Source organism: Callithrix jacchus, chromosome 15 (genome assembly GCF_049354715.1).
Source record: "Callithrix jacchus isolate 240 chromosome 15, calJac240_pri, whole genome shotgun sequence".
NCBI classification, from domain to species: domain Eukaryota; kingdom Metazoa; phylum Chordata; class Mammalia; order Primates; family Cebidae; genus Callithrix; species Callithrix jacchus.
Window position 1 is genome coordinate 11,867,867 of NC_133516.1, and position 22,169 is coordinate 11,890,035.

Consider the following 22,169-nt stretch of genomic DNA (forward strand, 5'->3'; position numbering starts at 1 on the left):
TGTCCCCATCTCCTCCAAAAATACAAAACTTAGCCAGACATGGTGGCAGGCACCTGTAGTCCCAGCTACTCAGGAGGTTGAGGTAGAAGAATCACTTGAACCCAAAAGACAAATGTTGCAGGGAACGAAGACTGTAGCCAGCCTGTGCAAAAGAGCAAGACTTCATCTCAGAAAAGAAAAAAACCAAAAAAAAAAACAAGTTTAAGAGGAACCCCAAAGCAAAAATCCCAACCCTTTTCCTCCCAATCACTGAAACACCAGGAAGGTGTAATAGTTTTGCAGCATACCTGTAATAGGCTGATAGTGACCCCCCCAAGATGCTCATAACCTAATCCCAGGAACCGGTGAACATGACCTCATGTGGTAAAAAAGGCTTTGCAGATATAATGAAGTTAAGGAAGATTATTCTGGCTTGTCACAGTGGGGTTGATGTACTCACACAGATCCTTATCAGAGCAGAGCAGGTGATGGAGAGCGATGGGAAGTGTAGTGATGGAAGCAGGAACCTCGAGTCATTCAAGAAGGGCAGCACAAGCTGAGGAGTGCAGGATGCCTCCAGGGCCAGGAAACTCATTCTCCTACAGAGCCTGGGAAGGTACCTGCCCTGCTCCCACCTTGAATCCGTGCGACTGACTTTAGAATTCTGGTCTTCAGAACTGTAAGGGAAAACCTGTGTTGCTTTTTTTTTTGGACAGAGTTCCGCTCTTTTTACCCAGGCTGGAGTGCGATGGCACGATCTCGGCTCACTGCAACCTCTGCCTTCCAGGTTGAAGCAATTCTCCTGCCTCAGCCTCCTGAGTAGCTGGGATTACAGGCATGCACTACCACACCCAGCTAGTTTTGCATTTTTAGTAGAGATGGAGTTTCTCCATGTTGGTCAGGCTGGTCTCGAACTCCCGACCTCAGGTGATCCGCCCGCCTCAGCCTCCCAAAGTGTTGGATTATAGGCGTGAGCCACCATGCCCAGCTACATCAATGTTTTAAGCCCTAAGTGTGTGGTAATTTGTTGCAGCAGAAACAGGAAACTAGTATTATAGTGAAGCCTCAAAACCCACCTGAAGGGGCTGGGTGCAGTGGTTCATGCCTGTAATCCCAGCATTTTCGGAGGTCAAAGTGGGCAGATCACTTGAGGCCAGAAGTTCGAGACCAGCCTGGTCAACATGGTGAAACCCTGTCTCTGCAAAAAAAACTAGCCGGTGTGGTGGCACATGCCTGTAATCTCAGCTACTTAGGAGGCTAAGACATGGGAACTGTTTAAACCTGAAGACGGGGAGGCGGAGATTGTAGTGAGCCAAGATCGTGCCACTGCACTCCAGCCTGGGTGAGAGAGCCAGACTCCATCTCAAAACAAACAACCCACCCCACCTGAAGAAACTTTCCAGTTCGGTCAGGAGTCCCCCACCCAACCCCCAGAAGTAGACCTTTGTTCTTTATGTTTTTTTTGTTTTGTTTTGTTTTTTTGGAGATGGAGTCTGACTCTGTTGCCCAAGCTAGAGTGTAGTGGTGTGATCTTGACTCACTGTAACCTCTGCCTGCCTGGATCAAGCCATTCTCCTGTCTCAGCCTCCCGAGTAGCTGGGATTAGAGGCAAGCGCCAGCACACCTGGCTAATTTTTGTGTTTTCAGTAGAGACAGGTTTTGCCATGTTGCCCAGGCTCTACTCAAACTCCTGGCCTCAAGTGATCCGCCTGTCTCAGCTTCCCAAAGTGCTGGGATTAAAGGTGTGAGCCATGGCACTCAGCACTCACCAAGGCCTTTGACAGCATGCTTTTCCAGGTGATCAGTCTTTGTCTGGTCTGGCTCTGCCACACTTTCCAGCACACCAAGTTGGAATCCTTACCTACATTTTAGAAGAAAAGGGTGTGTATTTTAATCCCAGCTCGGTATGGTTCAGATCTGCATTTAACTCATGGAACCTGGCTGCTCCCCAGGCCCTGGAGGAAAAAAGGGTCTCTCTGTGGGTATGATACAGGATGGGCCAAGATCATGCCACTGCACTCCAGCCTGGGCTACAACAGCGAGACTCCATCTCAAGAAAACAAAAACAAATGTGGCATGGCAAAGAAAATAATTACTGTGTTACAGTTTCACAGAAACTAAAAGACAATACAATAAGCTGTCGTTTTAGATTAGTATAATTGGTATTCTTATTTTATAGCCAAAAAAATGAGCTCAGGGCAAGTATGGTGGCTACCACCTGTAATCACAGCATTTTGGGAGGCTAAGGCAGGTGGATCATGAGGTCAAGAGATCGAGACGATCCTTGCCAAAATGGTGAAATCCCATCTCTCCTAAAAATACAAAAATTAGTTGGATGTGGTGGGCACATACCTGTAGTCCAAGCTACTCAGGAGGCTGAGGCAGGAGACTTACTTCAACCCGAGAGGTGGAGGTTGCAGTGATCCAAGATGACACCACTGCAAAAGAACAAGATCTCATCTATAAAAAAAAAAAAAAAAAATAAGTAAAAGAGAAACAGGCTCAGAGAATGTTACTTGATTGATTGGACTATGTTGCATCTCTGGACAGTGAAGCTGAGATCAGACTTCCTGTGTAACTCTCCTAGCCTACCAGGATGCCTCTCATAAAGGGAAGACATATAAATTTGGCCTGATGTACAAAGATGCTGGAACAGCCAATTCTACATACAGCACTTCCACGTTCATCAAGGGAAACCTTCAGGGAAGGTGAAGATGCTTCTAGAAGGGACTGGACACCAGTGCCCTTATTTGTTGCCTTTGGGCTTTTCCTTCAAGGGTAACAGTGACCTGAACTGACTGACTGTTCCAATCAACAGGAGAAAATGGTTCCAAGGTCACCAACGTCAGGCAAATTCACTTGAGGACCTATCTGTGTGCTTTGACAGACAAAAACTGCTTATGTCAAGGATACTGTATTTCAGAAAAACAATCACATTAACAACTAATAACACTGTAAAATGCTGATGTGTTGAATGCTACTTTAGAAAAATATGCTCAAATGTAGGAAAAAAATTCTGATAGAAAACTACATATCAATTATCTAGCTAGCAATCTAGAGACACGGGCTCATTCTTTTTTTTTTTTTTTTTTTTTTTGGAGACGGAGTATCTCTCTTGTTACCCAGGCTGGAGTGCAATGGCGCTATCTCGGTTCACCGCAACCTCGGCCTCCTGGGTTCAGGCAATTCTCCTGCCTCAGCCTCCCGAGTAGCTGGGATTACAAGCACGCGCCACCACGTTCAGCTAATTTTTTGTATTTTTAGTAGAGACGGGGTTTCACCATGTTGACCAGGATGGTCTCGATCTCTTGACCTCGTGATCCACCCGACTCGGCCTCCCAAAGTGCTGGGATTACAGGTGTGAGCCACCGCTCGAGGCCGGTCTGATTCTTTTGCTCAGGATGGAGAGCAGTGGGATGATCCTAACTTAGTGCAGACTTGCTCCTGGCCTCAGGTGATCCTCCTGCCCCAGCATCCGAAGTGGCAGGGGACACAGGGGGACACGGTTACACCTGCCTTTTTTTATTTGCTTGTTTTGTAGAGTGAGGGTTTACATTGCCCACCTGGTCTTAAACTCTGGAGTCTTGCTCTGTCAACCAGGCTAGGGTTCAGTGATGTGATCTCGACTAAATGCAACCCCTGCCTCCTGGGTTCAAGCAATTCTTCCATCTCAGCCTCCCGAGTAGCTGGGACTACAGGTGTGTGCCACCACATGCGGCTAATTTTTGTAGAAACCGGGTTTCATCATGTTGGCTACACTGGTCCTGAACTCCTGACCTCAGGTGATCCACCTGCTTGGACTCCCAAAGTGCTGGAATTACACGTGTGAGCCACCAAACCGAGCCACAGACTTTGTTATTAAATAGCCTAACCCAAGTGGGGCGCCGTGGCTCACACCTTTAATCCCAACAACTCTCAAGGCCAAGGTGAGAAGATGGCTTGTACTCAGGAGTTCGAGACCGGCCTGGGCAACATGGGGGAGGGACTCCCCCCCCCTTCCCCTCCCCCGCCATCTCTACAAAAAAAATACAAAATATTAGGTCAGGCATGCACTGTGCCTGGCTAATTTTTGTATCTTTTTGTGGAGACGGGGTTTTGTCATGTTGCTCAGGCCGGTGTCTCACTCCTGATTCCAAGCCATCCTCCCACCTCGGGCTCCCAAAGTGCTGGGATTACAGGGCCCAGGCAGCCTCAATTTTCCTTTAAGCAGTCCCCCAATGTCGCACGCTTGGATAGTTTTTTAGTTTTTTAGACCGGGTTTACCTCAGTCTCGCAGGCTGGAGTGCTGTGGTAGGATCATAGCTCATTGCAGCCTTGAACCTTGGGGTTCAAGTAGCTGGGAGGCTGAGGTGGGACTACCGAAATGGGGTCACACTAGTTTGCCAGGCTGCTCCTGAACTCCTCGCCCGGAGAAAACTTCCCACCCTCCAGCGTCCGGACACACTTTTTCTATTTTTGACCCACATAAACTCTGTGCTGGGTCACAGTTTGTTACCTACCCTTCTCCAGCCAGCAGCACACAGGACGCAGCGAACGGTGGAGGTTACCAGGCTCTGCTCCGCGGAGAAAACAACACAGCTCCTAGGCAACACACTTCCGCGTGAAGTCGCCGAAGGTCCGCCTCTGTGACGTCGCCGGAAGCCCTTCTCTGTGCGCCGGAAGCGGGCAGTCGCCGTGACGTCACCGGAGGCGCGCAGCCGCCGAGACGTCGCCGGAGGCGCGCAGCCGCCGTGACGTCGCCGGAGGCGGGCAGCCGCCGTGGCCTCGCCGGAGGCGCGGAGCCGCCGTGACGTCGCCGGAGGCCGGCCCCTCACGCGGAGCCAATCGGAAGTAGAGGCGGTGCTGCTGGTTCTTCCAGGAGCGCGCATGTGCAGGTGATGGAAGGTGATGTTGATGGAGGCAGCTGCAGAGCTGGCAGTTCCACATAGACAGGCTCCCGCCTGGCTTCAGTCAACTATAAGCTCCAAAGAGGAGTTTTAAGATTTCACAGTCTGCAGGGCCAGGAGCGGCAGGAACCTGACGCAGCGAGCAGGTGCTGCACACCAACCTCCCGGCGCCTGGTGGGCACAAGCGCAAGGTCGCGCAGAAGAAGCTCCTCAATGGCCAGTGAAGGGCTACCAGCGCCACTGCTACCCCGGACACGTATTCGCCTTACCTCAGCCTAGGTACGTGCGACCCCCAATACCTTTCCCAGCCAGGGACCCCAGGAGCGTCCATCACCGCTGCTCATCCTGGGCTGGGTCAGCACCCTCTGCGGCTGCCTCCCATTAGGCAGCTGCACCCCCCAGCTTGACCTTAGATGGCTGTTGCAATAGCCGTAAAGCCTTTGCAACTTTGTAGCTGCTGCCCAGGCTGGAATCCAAGAGTAGGGGGTGGGGAAGAGGCTCTCTTCCCTACCCTCCTTCATGATTCCTGACCACCCCATCCTTCTTCCCGTTTCCTTTGATGTTATTTTGTTACAGCTTTTTAAATATATTTTTTAAATTATTTAACCCCTGGGGGCAGAGACTGAGGAGGGAGGATGATAAGGGAACCCGGACTCTCTATGATGGAAATAAAGAGAAATAACCCCCCCAAAAAAAAGAAGAAACAAAGGAAACATCTTTATAAAAATATAAGGGATTGGCCAGGTACTGTTGCTCACACCCGTAATCCTGGCACTTTGATAGCCTAAGGCAGGTGGATCACAAGGTCAGGAGTTCGAGATCAGCCTGGCCAGCATGGTCAAACCCCGTCTCTACTAACAATTAGCCGGGTGTAGTGGCACGTGCCTGTAATCTCAGCTACTTGGGAGGCTGAGGCAGAAGAATTGCTTGAATCTGGAGGATGAGGTTGCAGTGAACAATAATAAGGAAATGATGCTGTTCTTTGTTTCCTTTTGGAGACAGGGTATTGCTCTGTTGCCCAGGCTGGAGTGAGGTGGCACAATCGTTTCTCACTGCAGCCTCAACTTCCTGGGCAGGTGCAAGCAGTCCTTCCCCTTCAGCCTCCCAAGTAGCTGGGATTACAGGTGCATGCTACCAAGCTTGGCTAATTTTTGCATTTTGTATAGAAACAGAATTTCACCATGTTGCCAGGCTGGTCTCAAACTTCTAGTCTCAGCTGTCATTCACCCTCAGCTTCCCAAAGTGGTGGGATTACAGGTGTGAGCCACTGTGCCTGGCTATTGCTGTTCTTTTCAAACACATTTTTACCTTTTTTTTTTTTTATTGCTAGGAGTTTCAGTGTTTTCTATGCTGGAATGCAGTGGTGCAATCTTGGCTCACAGCAGGCTGGTCTCAAACTCCTGACCTCAGATGATCCACTCGCCTAGGCATCCCAAAGTGCTGGGATTACAGGTGTGATCCACTGCGCCTGGCAATTTTGCTCATTTTAGATACTAGAACTTTTTAATCAAAAAAAAAAGATTTTGCCGGGCATGGTTGCTCACACCTGTAATCCCAGCACTTTGTGAGGCCAAGGCAGGTGGGTTGAGATGTCAAGAGATCGAGACCATCCTGGCCAACATGGCGAAACCCCATCTCTACTAAAAGTACAAAAATTAGCCGGGCGTTTGTCACGCATCTGTAGTCCTAGCTACTTGGGAGGCTGAGGCGGAGGAATCGCTTGAACCCGGGAGGCAGAGGTTGCAGGGAGCTAAGATTGCACCATTGTGCTCCAGCCCGACAGACTCCGTGTCAAAAAAAAAAAAAAAACACAAAAATATTTTTTTTTTTTTTGAGCTGGAGTGCAGTGGCCTGCTCTCCGCTCACTGGAACCTCTGACTCCTGGATTCAAGCCATTCTCCTTCCTCAGCCTCTGTAGTAGCTGGGACTATAGGTACATGCTACCAGCCCCAGCTAAGTTTTGTATTTTTAGTAGAGATGGGATTTCACCATGTTGGACAGGATGGTCTTGATCTCTTGGCCTCATGATCCACCAGCCTTGGCCTCCCAAAATGCTGGGATTACAGGTGTGAGCTACCACCCCTTGCCAAAAAAAAATTCTATTTTGAGACAGAGTCTCACTCTGACACACAGGCTGGAGTAAAGTGGGGCAGTGTTTTCATATGTACTCTTGTAAGTGGGTAGAAGAGGCTGGGACCTCAACATGATGGGAGGTCAAATTTTTTTGAGGCAGGGTCTTACTTTCTCACCTAGGCTGGAGTTCAGTGGCAAGATCATAGCTCACTGCAGCCTCAAGCTCCCAGGCTCAAGCAATCAAGGGGGGCTGAGACAGAAGAATCACTTGAGCTCGGGAGGTGGAGTTTGTGATGAGCCGAGATCACACCATTGCACTCCAGTCTAGGCAGCAAGAGTGAAACTCCAACTCAAAAAAAGTGTTTTCCAGTGGAACACAGTGGCTCACGCCTGTAATCCCAACGCTTTGGGAGGCCACCGTGGGAGGATCAGTTGAGGCCAGGAGTTGCAAACCAGCGTGGGCAACATAGCAAGACCCCGTCTCTATAGAAAATAAAAATACAAAATTAGCCAGGCATAGTGGCACACAGTGTAGCCCTAGCTATTCAGGAGGCAGAGACGGAAGAATTGCCTGAGACCGGGAGTTCAGAACTACAGTGAGCTATGATTGTGCCACTGCACTCCATCCTGGGTGACAAAGACAGACCCTGTCTTTTAAGAAAAATAATCATAAGATTGTGTTTTGGCCTCTGTTCCCTGAAGTCCTTCTGCTTTCCTGAGGATGTCAGCATCCACGTGGATGAGCATGCAATTTGCCTGACTCACTATCCCACATCTTCCTCAGCTCTGATGACTTTTGCTTCCACTCCCCTTAAGCTGCCACAGGAATGGCTCTTGTGACGTCTTTCAGATGGCTACATTTCTGAAATCCTAAACTCCAACATTCTTTCTGCTTGCCCTCTGTGGCAGATTATAGTTTCCAAGGTGGTGGCTGCAACACGTTCTGCCATCCTCTGTGCCCTTCATTTTTAAAAATTTTGAAATTTTTGATTTTTTCAATTTTTTGTTTATTTATCTTTATGTTGTGAGACTGGAGTGTCAGTCTGTCACCCAGGCTGGAGTGCAGTGGTGTGATCTTGGCTCACTGCAACCTCCATCTCCTGAATTCAAGCAATTCTCCTGCCTCAGCCGCCTGAGTAGCTGGGATTATAGGCGTGTGCCACCATGCCTGGCTAAACTTTGTGTTTTTAGTAGAGATGGGGTTTCACCCTGTTGGCCAGGCTTGTCTCAAACTTCTGACCTCAGATGACCTGCCTGCCTCTGCCTCGCAAAGTGTCTTGATTACAGACCTGAGCCACCACACCTGGCCTAATTTTTAAATTTTTAAAATAGGAAGCAGTAGAAACTGTGGGGTACTAGATGGGTGGGAGGGAAGAGGGCTGTGGGTTGAAAAACTACCTATTATGTGCTCTACTCACTACCTGGGTGCAAAATACCCTTGTAACAAAGCTGCACATGTATCCCCTGTATCCAACACAAAAGTGGAGAGCTGGTGCAATGGCTCACACCTAAAATCCCAGCACTTTGGGAAACCAAGTTGGGTGGGTCACTTGTGCTCAGGAGTTCAAGACCAGCCTGAGCAATGTGGTGACACCCTATCTTTACAAAAATACAAGAATTAGCCAGGCATGGTGGCGTGCACCTGTAGTTCCAGATACTCAGGAGGCTGAGGTGAAGATTGCTTGAATCCAGGAGGTCAAGGCTGCAGTGAACCATGATCACACCACTGCACTCCAGCTTGAGTGACAGAGTGAGACCCTGACTCAAAAACAATAAGAGCAAAATAAAAGTTGAATGTTTTTTGAGACACTCTTGCTCTGTCGCTCAGGCTGGAGTACAGTGGCACAGTCTGGGCTCACTGCAATTTCTGCCTCCTGGGTTCAAGTGATTCTTCTGCCTCAGCCTCCTGAGTAGCTGGGATTACAGGTATGCACCACCATGCCCAGCTAATATTTGTATTTTCAGTAGGAACAGGGTTTCACCATATTGGCCAGGCTCGTCTCGGAAGTCCTGACCTCAGGTCATCTGCCTCCCTCAGCCTCCCAAAGTGCTGAGGTTACAGGTATAAGCTACTGCACCTGGCCAAAAGTTACATTTTTTTCCCCTCTCGATGTGGACTCTCACTCTGTCATCTAGGCTGGAGTACAATGGCATGATCCTGGTTCACTGCAAACTCCGCCTCCTGGTTTCAAGTGTTTCTCCTACCTCAGGTTCCTGAGTAGCTGGGATTACAGGCACGCATCACCACAGGCCAGGTAATTTTTCTATTTGTAGTAGAGAGAAGGTTTTGCCATATTGTCAGGCTGGTCTAAAATTCCCAGCCTCAGTTGATCCACCCACCTTGGCCTCTCAAGGTGCTGGGAACATAGGTGTGAGCCACCATCCCCAGACAAAACTGGAATTTTTCTTTTTTTTTTTTTGAGAAGGAGTTCACTCTGTCACCCAGGCTAGAGTGTAGTGTGATGTCGGTTCACTGCAACCTCCACCTCCCGGTCCAAGTTATTCTCCTGCCTCAGCCTCACGAGTAGCTGGGATTACAGGTGTACACCACCACGCCTGGCTAATTTTTGTATTTTTTTTAGTGGTGGCGGGGTTTTACCATGTTGGCCAGGATGGTCTCAGTCTCTTGACCTTGTGATTTACCTGCCTCAGCCTCCTAAGTGCTGGTATTACAGGTGTAAGCCACCATGCCTGGCCTTTTGTAAATGTTTATAGAGATGGGAGGTCTCATTATGTTGCCTGGGCTGCTCTCAAACTCCTGACCTCAAGTGATCTGCCCACCTCATTCTTTCAAAGTGCAGGGTTATACGCGTGAACCACCACACCTGGCTGCCTTCTGGCTTCTTAATAATAGCATGTGCTAGGTGTGGTGGCTCAAGCCCGTAATCCAAGCACCTTGGGAAGCTGAGGCGGGCAGATCACCTGAGGTCAGGACTTTGAGATCAGCCTGACCAACATGGTGAAACCTCATCTGTACTAAGTAAAGTACAAAAATTAGCAGGGCATGGTGGCAGGCACCTGTATGTAATCCCAGATAGTTGGGAGGCCGAGGCAGGAGAATCACTTGAACCCGGAAGGTGGAAGTTACAGTGAGTCGAGATTGCACCACTGCACTCCAGCCTGGGTGACAGAGCAAAATTCCTTCTTAATGATAACAACAATAGTAATAATAATGGCATGTGCTCTTCTTCAGACATGACCTTAGCATTGCTCCCATGATGAGGCGAGGTCTGTGCTCCTTCTCCCTGAATTCAAGAAGGTCTGTGACTGGCAGGAGCGATTCAAGGTAGGTCATAAAAGGTGACACCATTTCTCCGTGGTCTTCCTGGGATGCTTGCTCTTTTTACCCAGTCACTATGCAGTGAGGAAGCCAGATCACAGGGAGAGGCCACATTTTGATCTTCCAATCAACAGTCCCAGCACAGGTTTCAGATGACAGTCAACATCAGTAGCCAGACATGAGACTGAGAAATGCTTTGCGATGACCCAGCCCCAGCCACTGCAACAGCATGACAGTCCCCGAGTGAAAATCACGCCTACCTGAATCCAGTCAGCACGCAGAACCATGAAAAATAAAAGTTGTTATTTTTTTCTTTTTTAGATGGAGTTTTGCTCTTATTGCCCGGGCTGGAGTGCAATGGCATGGTCTCGGCTCACTGCAACCTCTGCCTCCCAGGTTCAAATAATTCTCTTGCCTCAGCCACCCAAGTAGCTGGGATTACTGGCATGTGCCAGCCACCACACCCAGCTAATTTTGTGTTTTTAATAGATATGGTGATCCTCCATGTTTGTCAGACTGCTCTCGAACTCTCAACCTCAGGTGCTCCACCCACATTGGCCTCCCAAAGTGCTGGGATTACAGGCATGAGCCACCACGTCCAGCGTGATTGTTATTTTAAACGCCTAAATTTTGGGGCTATATATTATGCAGTAATACTAACTTAAATATCCTCCTTTCCTTCTAGCTTTTGAATCTCTTACTCACCAAACCTAATCTTTCTTGGAAGACTTTCTCTGCCTTAATGTTTTCCCAGTGGACCCAGGGAGAGGTAGGTTGGGTTTTCTTCCTACTCACTATGGCTACTCAGAGACCATTTCTTCTTCTTTTCCTTCTTCTTCTATTGCTTCTTTGCCTTCCTCCTCCTCCTCCTCCTTTTTCTTCTTCTTCTACTTCTTCCTCCTCTTCCTCCTCCTCCTTATTCCTCTTCTGCCTCCTCCTCTTCTTTTTCAACAGGATCTCACCTCCCCAGGCTCAAGTGATTCTCATTCTGCTGCTGCTGCTGCTTTTGTTGCTGCTGCTTCTGTTTCTGCTGCTTCTGCTCTTCTGCTACAGCTTCCCGTCCTCCTCCTTTTCATCCTTCTCTTTCTCCTCCTCCTCTTCCTCCTCCTCCTCCTCCTCCTCAACTTTCTCCTTCTTCTCCAGAGAATCTCACTTTGTCACCCAGACTGAAGTGCAGTGGCATGATTTCAGCTTACTGCAACCTCCGCCTCTCAGGTTAAAGTGATTCTCCTGCCTCGGCCTTCCACGTAGCTGGGATTACAGGCACATGCCACCATGCCTGGCTAATTTTTATAGTTTTACTAGACATGAGGTTTCACCATGTTAGCCAGGCTGGTCTTGAACTCCTGACTTCAGGTGATGTGCCTGCCTTGGTCTTCCAGAACGCTGAGATTACAGGCATCAGCTACCGCATCTGGCCCTACAGTCACTTTTAAACCTAGAATCCAGAATCATGTTCCTGGTTGGTGGAGCCTACTCACTAGACCAAAAGAGAGGAGCGTGTACGTTTTAGAATGGGCACTCAGTCATGGGATGATTCAAGGGATGGGTGCGAGAGAGACACTAGAGTAGGTCTGGGCACATCCCAGTTCCTCATTCTGACTCATCTGGACAAGTAACTATTCTCATTTGAAAGTGAAAATTAACAAACTCTCATTTGAAAAAATGGGACCAGGCATGGTGGCTCTTGTCTGTAGTCCCAGCACTTTGGGAGGCTGAGGCAGGCAGATCACGAGGTCAGGAGTTCGAGACCAGCCTGGCCAATATGGTGAAACCCTGTCTCTACTAAAAATACAAAAATTATCCAGGTGTGGTGGCACATGCTTGTAGTCCCAGCTACTTGGGAGGCTGAGGCAGGAGAATCACTTAAACCCAGGAGACAGAGGTTGCAGTGAGCCAAGATTGTGCCACTGCATTCCAGCCTGGGCTTCTGACCAAGACTCTGTCTCAAGAAAAAAAAAAAAAAAAAGGAAAAGGAAAAAGTGGGCCTGGCACAGTGGCTCACACTTGTAATTCCAGCACTTTGACACCTGTAATCCTAGCACTTTGGGAGGCTGAGATGAGAGGATTACTTGAGGCCAGGAGTTTGAGACCAGTCTGGGCAACATAACAAGGTTCCATAACTACAAAAAATTTAAAAAGGTCTCAGCAGAAATGGCAAGAGATTTGGGCAAGAACCGGGGTGATGAACTCTGCCCTGTCTCGGTTGACCCCTCTGGATGTATAGACTGTGACTCTGGTCTTTTCTTCTTCTCCAGGAGCTCATTGCCAAAACTACAGAAAAGCTGTACACGGGATGCAGCCAGAATGACCAGGTGCCTCTAGCCCCTCCACCCCACTGCTCCATGCTGTCCCAACCTTGGGGAGCCCAGGGAGCAGTTAGAGCTCAGCAGTGTCCTGGCTCCCCAGGGAAGCAACACGTCGGCCTTTCGGAGCACCTCCTCCTCCTCGCACAGGTGATCACGCACCTTAGGTTGTGGATGCAGCAGACCTTCTCCACGCTCTCAGGCCTCCTCTGGGATCTCATCAGGAAGATGGCAGATTGGACAGAGGTGTGAGTTCCTGAGTGACACACAGGGCAGAGAGGTGTGATGGCAGCCTGAACAGCAGACTAGGTAGCAGGGGCGAACAGGGTGGGGGTGTCAGGCCTTGCGGCACAGGGGCATGCCAGAACTCTAGGGTCGAGGCAAAGCAGCCAGAAGTGGGGCATTCCCTGCAGGCCCCAATACTCCCATGCCAGTCTAGCTCAGCAGGCAAGAAAGACCCACCCTTCATGGGGCCTGGTGTGGTGGCTCACAACTGTAATTCTAGCACTTTGGGATGCACAGGTGGGTGGATCATCTGAGGTGAGGAATTCGAGACCAGCCTGGCTAACATGAAATTCTGTCTCTACTCAAAATATAAAAATTAGCTGGGCGTGGTGGTATGCACCTGTAATCGAAGCTACATGGGAGGCTGAGGCAGGAGAATAGCTTGAACATGAAAGGCAGAGGTAGCAGTGAGGTGAGATTGCATCACTGCACTTGGCCTGCGAGACAGAGTGAGACTCCATCTCAAATAATAAATGAAAGAAAAACTCACCATTTGCAGATTTGAGGGCAGGAAGCTAAGGAATAACTTGGCTATGCCTGGAGCAGCCAGAGTCACTCCCACCTTGCCTGTGCGCCACATCTCCCATCCCATGCTGTGGTCCCCACCCAGGTCATCTGGCAAGGCCCAGTCACAGGTAAGTCCAGACCACAGGCAAGACCCGGCCACAGGAAAGGCAAGTCAAGGCACAGGGCCTGTCAAAAGGCAAGCAAGGCGCAGGGCCCAACCACAGGCAATGCAAGGCCCGGCTCAAGGCACGGCCACAGGCAAGGCGCAAGGCCCGGCCACAGGCGACTCTCAGCCTCGGGCATGACCCAGCCAAAGGCAGGGCCTGGATACAGGCAGGGACCGGCCATGGGCTGGGCCCGGCCACAGGTAGGGCAAGGTGCCAGGCAAGGCAAGATCTGGCGCAAAATCCGGCCACAGGCAAGGCAAGGCAAGGCGCAAGACCCGGCCACAGGAAGGCAAGGCCCAGCAAAAGTCATGGCCCAGTGCAAGGCCCAGAAAAAGGCAAGACCTCGCCACAGGCAAGGCCCAGCCACAAGGAAGGCAAGGTGCAAGACCTGGCCAAAGATAAGGCCTGGCCACAGGCAAGGCAAGGAGCAAGGCCCGGCCAAAAGCAAGACACGGCCACAGGTAAGGCCCGGCCAAAGGCAAGGCAAGGGCCGGTGCAAGGCCTATTCGCAGGCATGGCCTGGCGCAAGCCGCGGCCAAAGGAAACACAAGGCACAAGGCCCGGCCAAAGACAAGGTCCGGTGCAAGGCCAGGCTGCAGGCAAGGCAAGGGCCACTACAAGGCCCGGTCATAGGCATGACCTGGAGCAAGACCCGGCCACACGTAAGGCAAGGCGCCAGGTCCAGCCAAAGACAAAAAGTGTCTCGAGGAACTCAATTGTGTTTCATATAATTGTATATATAATGCTTAGTGAATTTAGTTGTATCAGCCTTTTTTTCTTATTTTTACTATTTTATGACTATTTCATGATAATTATTTTATATAAAAATAAAAGTTTTTCAATTCACACAACTTTTTGAATAATTCTAAGACAGATACTTTACATATACATGTACATAAATAACAATGTATCCATATCTCTGCCTCCCAGATTCAAGCAATTCTCCTGCCTCAGCCTCCCAAGTGGTTGGGATTACAAGTGTCTGCCACCATGCCTGGCTAATTTTTGTATTTTTAGTAGAGATGGGATTTCACCATCTTGGCCAGGCTGGTCTCAAACTACTGACCTCAGGTGATCTACTAACCTCCACCTCCCAAATTGCTGGAATTTCAGGCATTAGTCAAGGCACCTGACTGCTATTTACACAATAATTATATGCATAATTATCTTCAATAGTGTATAAAAGATATTTTAACACAGTTGTCATATGATAGATTATGTTGTCATTTACCATGATTTAATAAATCACCAATGTTTACACGTAGTTGTATTAATAAATTACAGCTACTTTGGGAATTTAGGTGATTTCTATAAACTTAACAAACTTTGCTAGAAATTGAAAAAGTAAAAATCTAAATGTCACCCTTTACATACTAACAGACATTAAAACAATTACATACTTTATAAAAGCCAGCGTATCCTAGAAAAAGATCAAGTGGCTGTCTTTTTAATCAATCCATGGCATTGTAAATTAGTATGTTTTCTGAAGTGTCATTTGATCAGCATTGGGCTTCGAAAGATAGATCCAAAAAAGTTAAGAAAAGGTGATCATAGATACATATATGGAGAGTTTTCCAGAAATGTTGTTCTTTGAAACATTTAAATGTCAAACACTTCTTAAAATGTTGTATATTATCTGCCTAAGTGTAGAGAAGAAAGACTTTCTAGTATTCTAACTTTTCAGTAAAACTTCAATGCCATGTTGTGTAGAATGCCCTGTATTAGACAGAAATAAACAATAAGCAACTTATGAGATGCATAAAAAAGAAATATTAGTTGCAAATTCTAGTGCTAGAGGCTAAAAAAGTTACCATCTATTATGCTACAACTGTGTCATCATGCAGAATAGGTAAGAGGGAAAAATTGTATTTCATTACTAACCAAAACTTACTGTCGTTCAAGTGAAACTATCACACATTTATTCATTATGAATTCTATGCTGCAGACTGTTCTAAGTGCCTCACATGTTCTAGCTTAATTCTCACAGCAACCCCATGACATAAATAACATTTTATACTCATTTAAAGGTTAAGAAACCTAAGAACAGGAAACTTCAATAATTTGCCCATAGCCATACTCAAATTGTAGGGTTTGAACCCAGGAAGTCTGTCTCTGAAAACGGTTTTCCTATCAGTGACATTAAATATGTTGCCACAGTATGTTCCTAAGCATGCAGTATTTTGGGGGAAATGCTTCTTGCATGCTGGCAGAATTGATTGAAAGTTAACAAAGCTTTCAAGTGTGGTGCAGGATTTTGGTCCATTTTATAGAATAATGATCCTCACCTTGTCCCACATCTATACTACTGTCCAACTCTATATCAATGACATCACAAAAAGCCCAGCCAAACCCCATAACAAAGGCACTGTGCAATTCCTACAATGAAGTGCAGCTCTTCTGTTCAAAGCACAGAATGTCTCAGAGGGTCTCAAATGGGTGCTTCTCTGGTTACTCACAAAATGAGTGTCTACTATGGACTTTCCATACTGGTAGGGATTTGAGCCAAAATAGTAGCAAACCTACATGTTCTGCACGAGTTTCAAAAATGAAAGTAAATTAAAAAAAAAAAGCAAAACTCAGTCCTTAAGGAGCTCATGGTCTAGTAGGTGATACAAAGGAAGGGACAGTCATCCTGAAAGTCTTCCTAATAGAAGTAACACCCAAGCTGAAATCCAACAGAAGAGGGTAGTCTTATGTTTTCTGAGGGTAAAGTCCACATGACAGCGGTTACCATGACAAAGGATTTTGGGACCTGGAATAGTAGCTCATGCCTGTAATCCCAGCACTTTGGGAGGCCTGGATGGATCGACTAGTCGAGCCGAGAAGTTCAAGACCAGCCTGGGCAACATGGTGAAACTCTATCTCCACAAAAAATACAAAAATTAGGCAGGCATGATGGTGCACGCCTGTAATCTCACCTACTTGGGAGTCTTAGGTTGGACGATTGCCTGAGCCCAGGAGGTAGAGGTTGTGTTGAGCCACTCGCTCTAGCCTGGGTGACAGAGTGAGACCCTGTCTCTCTCTCTCTCTCTCTCTCTCACACACACACACACACACACAAATTAGTTATGTTCTCCTGCTGGATTGATGCCCTTCTGTTTCATCTAGGTTAGAATGCTTTCTGAAATGCAGATGTGCCTATATTCCTACCTGCTTAAACTTATTATGGGATTTTGATAAACTACAAGAAAGTAGTTACACTCCTCTGTATGTCTTCCAAAACTTTTGAAGTATTTGATGCTCAATGTATAAACTGTTCTTCCCTCAAATGCCTTGGATTTTAATAAGAGTGAACTATTTATATTTCTTTAACTTGCCACAATAACCCATATGTTTATTGTTTTATATAATGTAATTACCCTGTTAGTAGAAATATAAATAAATAAAATCACTTTAAAATGATAAGTGGCATTGCCCAGTAGAATTGAAGATCCACAGATTTTATAACCCAGATATTCCACCTATCGGAAGATACTGTCAGGAAAGAGAACCTCTTGACTATTTGCATTAGCAGACGTGCTCACAAAACCAAAAAAATTCCAAGTGTACATCAGCAGAAAATGAACGAATATATTTTATGATGCACCATGTATCCACCTTTGGGTTATCCACTACAAACTCACTCTTGATTATTTACAGAAATAGATTTGGACCCTTTAAATATTTTTCTTTCTTTGCCAAGTGTTAACATGTCCATCTCTGTGAGTAGAAGACATTGGAGAGAAATTCCAAAAAAGTGCTTCCAATCTGCTTTGGAAATGACATGTCTGGTATCTGGCCCAGAGGGTATGCCCGGGTACACCAGCTCCCAGGTTCTGTAGCTCAGGCTGCTGCTACAACACTCGCTTCTTCAACTTCATGGTGGCCGGGAGAACTCAGCAGCCAAGAGCTTCCGATACTGGCCTTTTTTCAAACTTGCAGTGGAGCCCCTCTGAGATGACATATCTTACCAAACAGCTTTACAAGTGGCCCAGAAGGCAAGTTTCTGGGGAGTCCTGAAGTGTGGATTTACACTGTTTTTCACATGCAACACCACAGAGACTTGTTAACATTCAGTGAGGCCAAGGTAGGAGGGAACTGTTCATTGGCTTCTCAAACTCACCCTGGAAGCAATGGCACTGCCTTATATGTGCTCGTCACATATTATTTAGACTTCTTCTTACATTTTACTAGACAATATTTCATTGTTCAAATTGTTATAATTCATCATTCTTTATATAACTTTCCCTATTCACATTATTATATGTTTTCTCTGTCTTGACGGACCATGAATCTTACTTTCATTTGAATAAATGCTCTCTATCATCTATCTATCTATCTATCTATCTATCTATCTATCTATCTATCTATCTCTATCTAGCTGAACCCCTGAAGACTTGTGAAACAAAATAAAGTACCATAAAAATATACAGGTATGATTTCACTCATATAAAATAGTAAACTACATCAAACAAAAACGTAAATAATATAGCCATGTGTGATGAAATCATAGCAGGAAATAACGATAAACATACAGTTCAAAAAAGTGAAAAAGCACACTGTCATGAGTACATGGGGGACCCAAAGATGTTGAAAATACTATTTTCTTAATACAGCTAGTAGGTTCACAAATGTTCATTACTATTTTTCTCTATCCTTGTGTGTTATATGATACTGTTTTATATAAATAAGATATTTTTAATAAGTTTCTAATGCTACAGTGATCACATTTACTAAAAGTGTGATTTAATCACTGTCCCAGTCAGAGACAGTGATCCTCACCCCTGGAAGGTGGCAGGGCATAAGCCTCTGGCTTGGAGCAGTTGTGCACATTCCCCAGTTTGTTCTATAACATACTGATGTTGTCCTATGTGTGAGGTGACATGAACAGATTAGACTTGATTCTCTGATAATGCCAGATGAGAGTTTTACCATATTTACCCATTCCCCTTGGATGTAATACAGGGTTTAATTCTTCCATTTCAGAATAACCTTGTCTATAATTTTTTTAAATTTTTAGTCCATAACAAGAAAATAAAAGAAAAATAGATACGCAGATAAATATATGAACACTCACATGAGTATATAGTGTCCAGCTTTATTTCTAATATACTGTTTAAACTTCATCAATATCCCCACCATGAGTCTTTCTGAGTGATACACCACACATTCAATGTGGGCTCTCTAAAAAATCCTCTCAGGCTGCTGCTTTCAAAGCCTCTGCAGCTGCCTGCAACAGCAATCTTTCTCTTCACTTCTCCCCTGGCTTTGCAAGGATCCGCTTTCATTTCAATATCAAACAGAGCATCAGAAATTCCTGAAAATGACTCCCTTGAATACTTGCTGTGGCTGCTTGGAGCATGGTCGACATGCCTGTTGGTAAAACAGGATGGTGTTTATTAGTTGCCTCAATGATATCACAAGAGCATGCTACAGTTTTAACACTGAATATTTCTAATTTAACAATTTCAACAAGTCACTTGTCAGCTGAACTTCCACATTCAGTTATCTCTAAAGACTAGTCTGGCCAGGGAAGGTAGCACAAGCCTGTAATCACAGCACACTGGGAGCCCGAGGTGGCCTGATCACAAGGTCAGGGGTGTGAGGCTAGCGTGGAAAGCATGGTGAAACCCCAAATCTACTAAAAATACAAACAATTAGCCAGGCATGGTGGTGCACAACTGTAGTCCCAGCCACTCAGGAGGCGGGAGAATTGCTTGAACCCAGCAGGCAGAGGTTGCGGTGAGCCGCAGTCACACCACTGAACTCCAGCCTGAGCTACAGAGAGAGACTTGGTCTCAAAACAAAATGCTAGTCTATGAAATATGTATTAATAAATTATATTTTCACTTTGAGCAAAAACTTAAATGGGTAAGTGGTTCAGTGCTACAAAAGTAACAACAATATAGGAAACACAGCAATCATGCTTGGTACCAGAGTATTTAGTTACAGTTTCCAAATTCTTCAAAATAAACTACACTCAGTTGGTATCAGTATTTCACAGAGGACAAAACTGAGGTCTGAGAAATCAAGTGACTGAATTTTCTGTCTCAAGGCACATTACAAGTAAGTCCTGATTTTTAATGCATTATAATAAGTTATAGCACAGCAGTGGTCATTAAAGTCTTGTTTCTGATTAGCCAAACTTCTATTGGATTTTTGTTGTTGTTGTTATTCTTTTTTAAAAAGTCACACTATCATGTTTGAATACTTAAAATGTAAAGAATCAGCAGAAACAATTTGGTAATGTTTCACATGACCACGGCAGAAGAATATTTTATAAAACAAGATAAGAGAGTTCATACAATAGACCAGAAAGAGAAGAACAAATTCTGAAATAGCTAAATAAGCTCCAGAGTGGTAGCTCATGCTTTTAATCCCATAAATTTGGGAGGCTGAGGTGGGAGGATTGCTTGAGGCCAGGAGTTGGAGACCATCCTCGGCAACATAGGGACAGCCTATCTCGAAAAATAAGTACAAATATTAGCTGAGCATTGTGGCACATGACTAGTCCTAGTGATTTTGGAGCCTGAGGTAAGAAGATTGATTGAGCCCAGGTGTTTGAGGCTGCAGTGAGCTAAGATTGCACCACTGACCTCCAGCTTGAGAGACAGTGTGAGAACCTGTAGCTTAAGAACAACCATGAAATAAGCGAGGGCGATGGGTAAGTTGAACATATCCTGCCATTGCCCAACTAATCAAAATTCCTAAAACATCCTCTTATTCCTGAGCCCGACCCTCTGATAATCCCTGGACAGAAAGTCAGAGCCATTTCTGGCTGTCCGATGACCTAACCCCTTCTGCAATACATATAAGATCAACCTGCAGATAGTCAATGTTTGGCAGAAAAAAAAGGAATAGTCAAGGTGTAGGAGGAAAAGCACCTCTAAATACCGAACATAGGAAAGAATAAATATATGTTGATTATATACATTACATATAGAAGGATTGACTGGGTTTTGTGTATACATAAACAAAAATATATTTAAAATAGGAAAGGGGCTAGAATTATACACATAAGAATATAACCATGATTTTATATTTTTCTGATGGAACTAGGGAGATACTTAATTTCTACTGTGGCTTACTTGATCTTTACGTTTTCTAAAATATCCATTATTTTAAAATAAGAAACAGAAAGATACTGAAAATAAAGATATGCAAAAATTATCTTACATTGCATGACAATGTATTATATTTATCATTTACTTCATATATTTTGAAATGTTCTAATGGCTTGCAAGAAATCAACTATGATATTTTTCCACGGTACAAAAAAAGAGGAAAATTGACATTCTAAGAGGGACTTATGTTTTCTTTTCCTACCTATAAAAAAGCATATCTGAGAACCCTGAAGATCGATAAATGCTCATTACAGAAACATAAACATCAGGTGATCATTAATTTCTCAAACAGATTGGAATGAGAAATAAGGTGAATATAGTTTTAACTTCATGAAAATGTATTTCCATACACAAAATAGAATTTCAGAACAAAACTGAATTTAATCAGCCATCTCTGGGGATTGGTCCCAGGACTTCGATAGATATCAAAATTTGTGCATACTCAAGTCCTGCAGAAAAGACACGTATATATAAAAAGTTGGCCCTCCTCTTCTGTGGAATTCACAGGCGGACAGTGAACAAACCACTCAACAGATGAAATGGATATATCAGTATAATAATCCAGACGGCAGTCAAAATTATTTGATATTTCATCTTTTCAGGTGATTTTCAGAATAATTTAAGCACAGCACTCTCAGAGTCGGCTAAGACTTTCTGGATTACGTTGCTGTTCCTCGGTGAGGAAATGTAGCTGAGTATGTGGAATCTGAAGCCGCACCTGATCCCCTTGGGCTAAGTGGCATAACACAACTCTCACCACATGCTTCATGCCCTTTGACACCCTGGTCTTCACATTGTTAAGACAGTGAAGTAGGCAATAATATAAAACAGAAAACAATTCCAGAAACCGTGTCTAAGAGTCCAAATGGAATGTAACAGTTTTGTTTTACTTCGTTTTGTTTTTAGAAACACATTAATAATTCTCTTACCTTACATTTTTCGTTAGTTCTTTATTAGCTACATCTGAGCTTCTCAGATTCAAGCTCATGTCCTGAGTATCATTCTGTGATGAAAGTTGTAACATAACAAAGCTGAACAAAAAATAATTGTTGAGATCTGTTCCATAGAAATAAATTCCCTCACTTAAAAGCCTTTTTACTGGATTGATATCTTTTCTACTTTGTGATATTTTTAGTAAAATCATTTTCTGTATGCAATACTAATATTTAAAAATATAAGTTTGAAAACAAAAAAATAATTTGGCAAGTCATAGTTCACCATCTTTAAAAGTAAAGAGGTGGCCATTCGCATATGTGATTCCTTTCTTTCAATACTGTATTTTGTTTTGTTTTCTTAAAGAGTCTCTCACCAGGCTGGATTGCAGAGGCTTGCTCACACCTCACGACAGCCTCAAACTCCTGGGCTCAAACAATCCTCCTTTCTCGATTTCCTAAGTACCTGGGATTACGGTGAATAATACTGTATTTTCTATCCATTTTTACTTGCTGATGCAAAATCAACAGAAAGGGCTGACTGTATTTAGTTTTAATAAATAATGTGCCTAAGTAGACCTGTACAATTCAAGTCACTATTTTTCAAGCATTCAATGTATATTTTAAGATCCTATAATATGCAAATTAAGA

General features: G+C 45.2%; 2 protein-coding genes across 63 annotated transcripts in view; one reads left to right on the plus strand and one right to left on the minus strand.

Annotated features, from left to right (window-relative positions):
- Positions 1-22,169, minus strand: part of LOC144576556 (uncharacterized) — a 537,019-nt gene that overhangs the window by 448,788 nt on the left and 66,062 nt on the right. The window contains exons 1-5 of one of the 41 annotated variants that reach the window (XR_013527064.1): positions 4,479-4,604; positions 2,332-2,439; positions 1,749-1,840; positions 440-656; positions 54-142 (exon numbers count right to left, since the gene is read on the minus strand). The exons of 38 other annotated variants lie outside the window; for them this stretch is intronic. The gene's annotated coding sequence lies outside the window, so the exon portion shown is untranslated. Of the gene's footprint in view, positions 1-53; positions 143-439; positions 671-1,748; positions 1,841-2,331; positions 2,440-4,478; positions 4,605-22,169 lie in introns of those variants that run through there. 2 more of the 41 variants (XR_013527062.1, XR_013527063.1) reach the window with 2 other exon arrangements.
- LOC108590407 (uncharacterized) overlaps positions 4,852-22,169 on the plus strand; it is a 105,923-nt gene continuing 88,605 nt past the window's right edge. For 14 of the 22 annotated variants that reach the window (XR_013527087.1, XR_013527086.1, XR_013527088.1 and 11 more), the window contains exons 1-6: positions 4,852-5,144; positions 9,075-9,193; positions 10,132-10,224; positions 10,540-10,614; positions 10,904-10,987; positions 12,477-12,770. Coding sequence is in view for 14 of the 22 variants with exons in the window: in XM_078350316.1 (XP_078206442.1) it covers positions 10,540-10,614; positions 10,904-10,987; positions 12,477-12,770 (453 nt within the window). In the remaining 8 variants the exon portion in view is untranslated. The remainder of the gene's footprint in view (positions 5,145-9,074; positions 9,194-10,131; positions 10,225-10,539; positions 10,615-10,903; positions 10,988-12,476; positions 12,771-22,169) is intronic. The other 8 variants (XM_078350322.1, XM_078350325.1, XR_013527095.1 and 5 more) reach the window with 8 other exon arrangements.